This window comes from Phyllostomus hastatus, unplaced genomic scaffold, assembly GCF_019186645.2.
Source record: "Phyllostomus hastatus isolate PE091 unplaced genomic scaffold, TTU_PhHast_1.1 phas_contig_308, whole genome shotgun sequence".
NCBI lineage: Eukaryota > Metazoa > Chordata > Mammalia > Chiroptera > Phyllostomidae > Phyllostomus > Phyllostomus hastatus.
Genome location: NW_025333848.1, coordinates 1,866,626 through 1,877,919, shown reverse-complemented (window position 1 = coordinate 1,877,919; position 11,294 = coordinate 1,866,626). Strand labels below are relative to the sequence as shown.

The window sequence follows — 11,294 nt, the reverse complement described above, 5'->3', positions numbered from 1 at the left end:
ACTACTATTCCCCTAACTTTAGAACACTCGATCTTTAAATATTAGTGGATTTAGAAATTGTCACAGAAATAGGTGCATTGTTTTTTTCCATACAGCATTTTAATTTTCACAGTTATTCTGTTAAAATATTTCAGTGGAATCAGACTTTAATAAAAGTATTATTCTGAACCTCTTCACTAACATATTACTTTTCATTGATTCAACCAATAATACCATGTCAAGCACAGAGTAAAATTTTCAAAATCATTATTCTATCCTGAAACATTTAAATGCCTAAGTCAATTACAACAAGACTTCACACTGGTCAAATGAAATGTGAGTACTGTTTCTTCCCTCACGCTCCACCCACACTGACTCTCCTGGGGATCCTGTGAGTGTTCACATCACGTATTAACACTGAAGGACTGTCATCACAGACACCATCCCTGACGTTACTCAGCTGCAGAGATGGATCTCCAGCGAGAAAATGACTCAGAACTGAATCTGGCTGAGGACTCCAGGACAGAGCAAAGGAAAAGCAAGGGCATGAAAAGTTCCATTTTACGAACTGAACAGCAAATGTCCTCTGTGGAAATAGAGTTTCCAAATGCTTCTGAAGATCTTCAAGGAAATGACAAGGACCACTGCACAGGTGACACATTTAATAGACACACTGTATAACTGTTCTGGGATGTTCAGTTGGTGTGAAGAAGTGTGGGGGAAAGAGTAGGGAAGTAACTCACATATATTGCATTTGTGAGGATCAGAGCTTAATATTGCAATACAGTATTCTAGTATGATATCTGAGGACTAATTTATTCAGACATTGTTGTAAAGTGTAGTCTTTGACCAACAACTCAGAGAGCAAATATTTTCTGACAATGCAATGCCGTATTCCGAGAAGACTGCAGTGGTAGACATGGTTTTAGGGAGCTTCGAGTTTATTTATATGAATCTCTGTGCATGTGGGTTCTTCTCTATAAAACTTGTCTAAACAATATCTCCATTTTTCTTTTTTCTTGCTGCAGATTTGCCATCACCACCAGAGAAGCTTATTGCTGGCATCCTGGGATTCATCTGCTTTATCTTGATGTACACTGTATTAAGAATGGTACATTTTATTCCCTGTAAGTTTTTGTAATATTTTAAGAAAATTTCTCACCTTAATGAAACTCACTCCTTCTAAACATTTTATAATATTACAGAAAAGAATTCTCATTTTAAAGTAAGCATTTAGATAAATGTGAATGTTATTCTGAATTTGTCAAATGCATAACAATGATTTCAGAGAACATTTTACATATATTTATATATTCTGATGTCAGAACTAAAAAGCATGGTTTAGGAAATTAAAGACCTTATTGAGAAATACAAATTAATTCTTGAGATTGCTTAGACCAATATTGTAAGAAATGAGAAAGTGTGATCCTACAGCCTTTTGAAATATTTTTCCCCAAATCTTCATTATTTTATTAATTTTTCTTGGTTAAATCAATTTTATTTCAGATTTTTCTGCTCTTAAATGATACACCAAATTTCAAATTAAAATTATGCCTTGACTGGTGTAGCTCAGTTGGTTGGTCATCATTTCACAAAGGAAAAGGTCTCCAGTTTGATTCCCAGTCAGGGCATATACCAGGGTTGCGGACCATTCCCCAGTAGGAGCACGTAGGGGAGGCAACCAGCCGATGTTTCTGTCACACATTGATGCTTCTCTCCCCCTCTTTCTCCCTCCATTCCCTGTTCTCTAAGAATAAATAAAAACAATATATTAAAAAGAAACTAAATTTATGATTATTTATTTTTATAAATATTAATTTCATTATAAGAATCACTGTAAATTTTTCTAGGTACTATAAAGCTGGAGCAGAGTAATCCATCCACAGTAACAATATTGGAGAAAGGTACATTATGATTTTCAAAGTTCTCTGGTTAGTACAGGTTATATTTTTCTCTATTTTAGGGAAGGTAAGAATATAATCTACTTTTAGGGGGAGAACATATGACAGTAAATGTGCATAAATAACAATTGTAAAAGAGTGTTTCTTCTTATGCAATAATATGAAAAACTATATATTAAAATCACCATGCCCAGCCCTGGCTGGCGTAGCTCAGTGGGTTGAGCGCGAGCTGTGAGCCAAAGTGTCGCAGGTTCAATTCCCAGTCGGGGTACATGCCTGGGTTGCAGGTCATGACCCCCAGCAACTGCACATTGATGTTTCTCTCTCTCTCTCTATCTCCCTCCCTTCCCTCTCTAAAAATAAATAAATAAAATCTTAAAAAAAAAATCACCATGCCCAGCCCTGACTTGGTGCCTCAGTCCTTTGGAGTATAGTCCTGTACACCACAATGTTGCAGTTTCAATCCCTAATGAAGCCACTTACCTAGGTTTTTGGTTCAATCCCCTTTCAGAGCATGTACAGGAGGCGACCATTTGATGTTTCTCACATCATGTTTCTCTCTCTCTGTTTATCTCCCTTCCTCTCTCCTTAAAATCAATAAGCATATACTTGGGTTAGGATAAAAAAATAAATGAATAAAATTAAATCACCACTCCCATTGTTGCCAGTAGGTTCAAATGTCCTACTGCTCTAATATGATGAGACAAATAACATTGCTATTTTAAAAAAAGAAAAAAGTGGTTTCAATCATTGACTTCCTAGGCATAGAAAGTGGATATTTTTGTTTGTGTGTGTGTTTTATATGGGCACATAAATTAGGGGATGAAGTGTGCATGTGAGTGTTTTTTGTTTTATATCTTGAGCCTGTGAGTGTGCATAGGTAGTATGTAAGTTAATTTTTGTTTTTAAATTCAAATTGTCTTCAGTTTAAAAATTCATACTCTTTCTTCAGAACACTATTGTGGTCTTTGTCTACCGGAGTGGTTTATGTATTTCAACCATTGCTATTACCTTGGTACTGAACAAAAAACATGGACTGAGAGTTTGATGGCCTGTGCTTCTAAGAACTCTAACCTGCTCTATATAGATAATAAAGAAGAAATGGTAAGATCTCCAATATTTCCAACATTTTATTTAAAATATCTTTTAGTTTATGTCTGTAGAATTCATTCATTTGTTTGTATACATTTGTAGTTTATTTATTTTAAAGGCTGTTAATCTTTTATTGTTTAAATCTATAATATTTTGTGTATATTATTTATATTTACATTTTTTATATTTATATTTTCTATCATTAATTCATGTTTGATAATTTCTAGTTCTTGCCTTTTGTTGACAACCATGCTTCTATAAATGCTTTCTTTCTAAAGTAAACTTTGCTACTTAATTTTACCATGCATCATGAAAACTAAAGATATCATGGTTATGCTTATTACAAACTGAAGTGACCCAGGTAATTACAAATTAGATCATGAAATAGATGTTTCTAGTCCACCCGCTCCTGTGTACTCTCTTATAGCTTCTCCTCTCTCCTCACTTAGCCACTATTCTGTTATTGTATAGTAAAAATTATCTTTGCTTAATTTTGAACTTTATATAATGGGAATCATTAATTATACATGTTATATGCCTCTTTTAATTCCCACATGATATTTTTACAATATATCCATATTATTGCATATACCTGTAGTTGATTAATTTGCACTTCTGTATTATGTATACATGACATTTTTCACCTATTCTACTCCAAGTATAGTTTTTTAAATATGTGGATATTAATAATTATTTTATAAAATTATTTTTCTTCTAATATATTTGTCCTTTCAAATATATTGTATTAAATAATTTATTATATGAATCTTACACATAATATACATTTATATTTTATAAATATATTATTAATAAAACAAAAATTTATAAATATATTTATGTTATTACCATTGTATACATGTTTTATTATGATGTACTATCCTGTTTGCATCAGAATAAAATGGCAGGGTCATAAATATATGTATATGCCAATTTATTAGATTATCCCATCATTTTCTAGCTTATTGTGTAAATACACATTTTACCCAATAGTTTCATGATCCCAAACTTAGTACAGCTAGGAATTTTAATGCCGTCATTTCTGATCATTATATGAAGGTATTATTATAACATTAATAGCCATTTTTCTGATTACTGGTAGAACAAACACATTTTTTGGAGCACTATTCATTATGAAATTCTCTATTGTGAAAATGAGAAGTGCCTGTTCATGCTTCTTGGCCATTTCTCTTGTATGTTGCCTGTTATTTTCCTTCCTAGCAGTTGTTATAATTTGGATATGACTCGTTTTTGAAATTGTAAGATACAAATAGCTTTTGACTGTTCATTACATTTTTCTTCTCACACTGGAGTCTTGAAATAACCAGAATTTAATGTTACCATAGTCCAATATCTCATTTTAGTTGTTAGTGATTATTTTGCACATATATCAGAAATTAGTCAAAGTTCATGGAGATATCCACTACATTACTTTTTAAGGTTTATATGTTTTCTTTATTCATCAGCTTTTACACTTAGGTTTATGATAGTTTGAGAATTCATATTTTTGTGATGCTGTGCTTTGATGCTGTGTGGTAGAGTTGAAGTTTATACTGTTCTACATCATTATCTAATGATGAAGCATAATATGGGAGATGATATTTACTTCATAAACAACCTTATATATGTTTATATTTTTTAACATGAAATTTAAGAAGTTCACTTATTGTGTTTAAAAAATTATTTTTCAGTCTTCTGTCTCTGTATTTTCAGGCAACTTTATTTCTATGTTGGTTTTCTTAATAAAGTTCTGAAGATCTCTGAGGCTCTATTACTTCTTCTCTTTTTCCCTGTGTAGCCTCAGAAATTAACAATTTCTATTAATCCATCTTTAATTTCATCAATTCTTCTGCATCTCAAAATTTATGTAAATATAGTAAACTTTTTAAGGTAAGTAATGAATCTTTTAACTCAGAATTTTTATTTGATTCATTCATATATTTTTATTTCTTTATTGTTCTTTCACTGCCATCATATTTTCATATAGTTATTTGAACATAGGCTTTTAATAATTTATACAAATATATATTTATAATAATTACTATAAAAATTTTCTGATAAATTCAACATCTTATCCATGTAAAAGTTAGATTCTATCAACAGATTTTTCCTGTGAATATGGAAGGCATTTTTCAGTTTCTTTGTATGTTTTTTAATTTTTGTAAGGACATATTGTTGATGATATAGCATAGGAAATCTGGACTCTCCTTCCTCTTTCTTAGATTTATATTGTTGTACCTTGAGTAAACTCTTACTGTAAAATCTCCTTTCTTTTTTGGAAGTGTGCTCACTCAGTGTTTAAAATTCTCATTATTTATTTTTATTTTTAGCCTGGATTACTAGGGATTCCCCTTGTATATAGACATAGCTTAGTTGACTATCAATGATTCTATAAATGTCTGAAAAAATTCAAGTCAGTATGGCTTCCTCTTTCTGTTGTAATTCAGTGTGTATGTGTGTGTCAGGGAGTGTTCATAGCTTTCAAAGCAGTTCTTAAGTCCCCTTTGACTGTTTCTTTTTGCTGGATCACCTTTGTTTCTTCTCCACATTACACCCTTTTTTTCCCATCAACCAAGCACATGTAGAGAGCTACTGTCATCTCTTCCGCCATGATATTAATTTTTAGTGTGTTTCTGTTATATTTATGGTGGGTATGGTGCTTGACACAATGGAGAGCTCAGTCTTGGGCTAGAAAAGGATGGTTTGCCTCACTTGGAACCTAGTAAATTCAACATTTGAACTGAAAAAGCAGTGGGCAATTGAGCAACCCCTTCCACTGCTAATCAGGTCTGCCCCTGTGGCAACAACACCATTGATATTTGCAACATTTCCAAAGTTTTATAAATTACAGTTCTTACTAACTGAACTGAGATGGGGAGGGGGGTCTGGGAGCAGTCCTAGACCAGAGGACTACAAATTTTCTCTATGCTTATTTTAATCTCTAGCAGCTTGTCCCAACAATAAATGCTTATGTAATTATTAGTCTCTGATCATCTTTCAGAACTGTGCTGTTATATTTGTCCATTTGTCTTCTTCACTTAAGCACACTAATACATTTTCCTAATGTGTCCAATATGTAACAATATATTATAATTTGAAAGATTACAATTAGTAAAAATTAACTTTATTTGATTTTCATTTGTAAGATCACATTTATTTTGGTGGTAAATATACAATTTACCTAGTTGCTTTATATTTTATTTATTTATTAAATAAATTTATTATTTATTGAAGTCTCATAGTTTATCATATAAAACATTGCCTTTATTTTCAAACTACTATATAAGAACATTATAAAATACAAATTATAAACTAATAAAGTCCTCTTTACAGTATTCATATTAGTACATTAAAACACCATTGATCTATGTCCTGGACAGGTAGATTAGCTGATTAGAGCATCGTCTCAATACACTAAGGTTGAGGATTTGATTTCCTGTAAGGATACATACAAGAAGCAAACAATAAATGAATAAATAAATGGAACAACAAAATGATATTTCTCTCCCTTCTCAAATCAATAAAAATAAATTAAAAAACAAAGCAAAATAACAACATTGATTTAAAAAGGCAAGTGAGTTAATTGGCAAACATCTAATTCCTTTTTTAATGAAGAATATTAAACAATGGCCACCTTTGTATGAAAATGAAGAACAACTTTAATCTTATACATTTGGAAACTTGTGTTCTTTAAATTACCAACTTTAGAATAGTCACAACAATGTAAAGCTCAATATAGAGAATATAGTCAACAATATTCTAATAACCATGCATCATAACAATTGGACACCAACCCATTGGGGTGATCATCTAGCAAGGTATACAAATATCCAATCAATGCACTGTATACCATAAACCAAAATGATATTGAATGTCAACAGTAACTGAAAAACAATTTTTTTAAAGTTGCTCTTCAAAATGAGTTCTCTCAAAATATCAATGAGGCATTTTTTCTGAGGTAAATTTATTTGTTTCCAAAATCATTCTCATTGTCTAATAGTAACAAAAACTACATCCAAATCTCAACATACAAATGAAAACCAGAAACAAAATATAATAATATACTCATTTTAAATATAAAGGTGGTACTAACTGTTGTAGCTCACTCAGGTGGTTGTCATTCTGCAAAGTGGAAAGGTTACTGGTTCGATACCCAGTCAGAGCATATGCTTGGCTTGATGCGAGTTCAATCCATGGTAGAGTGACAACAGATTGATATTATTCTTTCTCCTTCCCTTCACCTCTCTCTAAAAATAAACAGATAAAATATTTAAAAGATAAATAAAATAAAATATCAAGGTTAAGAGATTTGTTCCATTCTTCAATACTAACCCATTTGTAGATTTCTATATTTCTTTAATGGCTTGTGAATCCAACAGCAACATGCAAGATTCTTTTTCTGATGTTCTGCTCTCCTTGACAATTGCTGGTTGGCTTGTTAACTGCACCCGTGCATTTTCAACTTTGGCTTCTATGCTATGTATCATACTTCATTGCTCATAAAGTACCATTCCCAAATGTTTAAATAGTTCATTAATATCCATAACACCAGCTTAAACTTGCCTAGCAGAAGTCTTTCTCTGATGACAAGGCTGAGGTCATCCTCTGTTAATTCCCTCATCCTTCACCTGCACTTGAGGGTGAGTTTGGCTTTTCCAGGACGCAAAATTCCTTTCTTTTGAGCTCTCCTCAGGAAAATCACCAGATGCTCTGGAACTGTCTCCCCACTCGAGCAACCAACTCTTTCTCTGTCTCAGCAGCTGGACTTTAGACCTTTGGAAAGTTGGTCAGTGATGTGAACTCAGTCACTAAGCAACCCTACTGTATTTTCCTTTGATGCACCTCACTGCAGGTGGTGGACACAGGTTCAAACTGTTTAATGGACTTCTTTGTTTCTTTGGCCAGTTGGCTAGGATACTGTTGCTTCTGCTCAAATCCTGGAGAAATGTGAGGTGTTCCAAGTTCCTTCAGAGTCATCTGTATTTCCACAGAACATTGTGTGATCTAATGTTGGATATGCAGCATCAGCTGGGTGGGGTCACCTACAATTCCTGGAGTGCAGGAGGTGGTTGATTTGCTTATTCACTTATTTTGTCAAATGTTGGTGGGCTGTGCAGTTTACTTAGCCATCACACCAGAGTCCTCAGCTTCCTTCTCCTCCTTCTGCACAGCCAACTTCCATTGCTTGTACAAATTCAAATTAGTATACTAACATTTACTTAATTTCTCATAAAATTTGTTTTCTCATAGAATTTTATGCATATTTTCAATGCATTTATGTGGATTGGAGTCTCCCATAGAAACAGTAATAATTCTGACTTGTGGACAAATGGCCCAGTTTTCTTTTCCAAACTGTAAGTTTTTTGAGAATGCATTTATTTTATTCATTCATGCTTTCTCCATCAGGTATTAATCTTAGAAATAAAAAGCAATGTGTGAACAACTATATGAATGAACTGTTTCTGTGGAAAAAATTTAACAAATATTCAGTATTAGTATGTAACTGTTACTCTATATACATTGTTTATTACTAAAATATTAACATATATTATCAGATTAATGAATTGTTATCTCTGTATTTCAGATTTGCAAAAACTTCAGAGTTGGACAAGAAATGTGCATTTGGGGATTTTGAAGCACAAAAGCTCTACTTGGCATCATGTTCAGGAAAAAAACACTATGCTTGTAAGCACCAGGCAGTGTGGCTCACCTAAACTTGGTACAATGTTACTCTCACCATCTCTAAAGAACACATTTCTAGTTCCTTCAAGAATGCTGCAATTATTTTTGCACTACTTTTTTAAGACATTATTTTGGTACCAGTTTTATTTTCATGAGAAAATGAAGAGGAAGGTACTGACATTCCCCATGTTCCCCATGTTCCCCTGCATGCAGAGCATCCCCATTATCAGCATCACTCAGCAGAGTGCGACGTTTGTTACTGAGAGTGAGTCTGTACTGACACATCGTAGTCACTTAAAGTCCATACTGTATCTGACACTTCATCCTTGGTATTGGAGAATTGTTTTAAACCTATATTCATGTTAATTTTAAAAATATATATATCCAGGTATATATTATACATTTTAAATCTTCTGTTATTCATTAAAACAAACCATGTATAAATGGTTAATTATAATATCAAGAATTTATTTTTCTAAGTATATACTAACATGAATAGTTTCACACACCTTTTCAAATTAACTGATTTGTCCTGGCCTTGAATGTTAAAAATGAAGACTGAACATCTGATGGTGGCACAGTGAATAAGTCAGTGGAGTCAGTGGAGAGAAAGCAGGGGAAGTTCAATTTAAACATTTATTAACTATTTTTCAGGGATAGCCTGCAGAGAGGGTAGAAGAAAATTATGAAATGTATCATAGGGTTAATTAATGAAAACTACTGAAAGGAAGAATCCTCTGGGGCCCAGGTCTACCTCCCCAGGGATGGGTTTCAGACTTTCTGGCAGAGAGTGGTCACTACAGAAAACTCTATGGCAGACACGTTCACTGGACGCCTCCAGGAGAGAGCAGGTCCCAGCCTGCAGGCTGATGTGGGTGAGGATGCATCTCACAGTGTGACTGGCAAGTAGGATGACCTCTCTGACAAAGTGTCAACAGGCTGAGGCTCGAGAAAGGGAGCTATGGCTGTGACTACTCACAAAAACTTGTTGGAGGGTGAATACCACAAAAACCTCCTGCATGCAGATGTCAGCCACAGCACTGTAGCAAAGGAGAGAAAACAGCATGAAACCAGGAAGAGAAGTCCTTTCTCCCAGTGCCCTTCACTGACAAAGTATCAAGTGGGCTGACTGGAGAAGAGGTTGCAGGATCTGTTGCCATTATCTCAGAACGGGCAATATGTGTAGGTTTGGAGCAGAGAGAACGAAATTCTTAACTGGCACTCAAGGTCACTATGCAACAACCCCAAGGATTCTTTAGAAAAGCCATGTGACTATACTCCACTTGCTCAGAGAAGGCAACCAAAACAAATATCTTCTATTTTGGTGCATCATTTTCAAAGACTAGAATCATTTTTGGTAGAGATTGGTGGTTTTATTGAGAAATAACCAGTGTCCTTTGATATTCACTTACATGTCTTTTTTTTTCCTCTCCTGGATTTTGGATATTTTTGAGGGCATGTTGTTTTACTAAATATTCTGTCTTCCCCTTTTGACACTCCTGATAACTGTCCTTAGAAGCATACTTTGATGGGAAAAATAAAGTGTTAAATAATGAAGAAAAATTAAAGGATAATACATCCATGTGAAAAAAACAGTTAATTATTCATAGAATGTGGGATAAACTTTTGTAATTTGACAATCACTCTGAGATAATTTTACTATAATTCAATTACAAATGAGAGAGATCCTATACCTGCTTATTATTTGCAAAATAAATTAATAGTTCCTACACAACTATCTCTTTGAATGTAGACATTGTCTTAATATTCTGCATATACATTCCTAATATTCATATAGAGAAAAATAAGTGGGTATTCAAATTAATTTCATATTATTTGTATATTTTACCTGTATTTACATGCCAAAGTTGCATTACAGACGACCCAGTTTAGAAGTGTGGTTCTGCTGCCTGCCACCATAGACAAACTCCAGAGGCAGAGATTTGGTGGAAATGGAAGAGGCCATTTATTCAAAAGCTACACAATTTAGAAAGAATGGCAGACATCTGCCTCACAGCCCCTTCCTTACAAAACCCAGAGAAAAATAACCCTGCTACTCTGCCACACCAGTCCAAGGCTGAGCTGGGAGCTCCCTTGTCCGCTTAAAAATACCATCCCGAGAAAATCGCAGGAGGCTGCTGCTGCTGCTGCTGAGATAAGTCAGGCACCTTAACTTGTTCCCGCTTCAGGCTTCTCTCAGGAGTATGTGTGTGCATGGCCCAAGGTGCAATGCCCCAGCCACTTCCTGTGCAGGTGGCTCAGCACCTGCAGCCTGGACTCACATCTTCCAGAGCCAGCAAGTCTGTGCTACCAATGCTCTGGCCCCCAGGGTGAGTGAGGTGAAGAGGGGGGTATGTGTATCTTCCCTCCCCACCATTTAAATTTCCCTGCTCAAAATTCTATACATTCTGGGAGAGTTCTGTTCCCCAGGCAATCCAGGCTGGTGAACAAAAATTTATTTTTTTCATGGTTGAATATTTATTTGTTGTGTGTGTATAACATTCTTTAAAATCAATTCATCCATTGAAAACGCTTAGTTTGCTTTCATATATTAATTATGGTGAATAATGATTCAATGATCCTCAGAGTACAGGCATCTCTTCAAATAATTGTGTCATTTTCTTTGGATATATACCCATAAGT

At 34.1% G+C, this 11,294-nt stretch overlaps 1 protein-coding gene and 1 pseudogene across 1 annotated transcript; one reads left to right on the top strand and one right to left on the bottom strand.

Annotated features, from left to right (window-relative positions):
• Positions 1 to 429: 429 nt before the first annotated feature.
• LOC123819393 (NKG2-F type II integral membrane protein-like) lies at positions 430 to 9,049 on the top strand. The gene is made up of 6 exons (XM_045839731.1): positions 430 to 631; positions 1,008 to 1,106; positions 1,830 to 1,883; positions 2,833 to 2,984; positions 8,220 to 8,323; positions 8,554 to 9,049. The coding sequence occupies exons 1-6, from the start codon at positions 448 to 450 to the stop codon at positions 8,681 to 8,683; spliced, it is 723 nt and encodes a 240-aa protein (XP_045695687.1). The 5' UTR covers positions 430 to 447; the 3' UTR covers positions 8,684 to 9,049.
• Positions 7,297 to 8,099, bottom strand: LOC123819352 (annotated as a pseudogene).
• Positions 9,050 to 11,294: the final 2,245 nt, after the last annotated feature.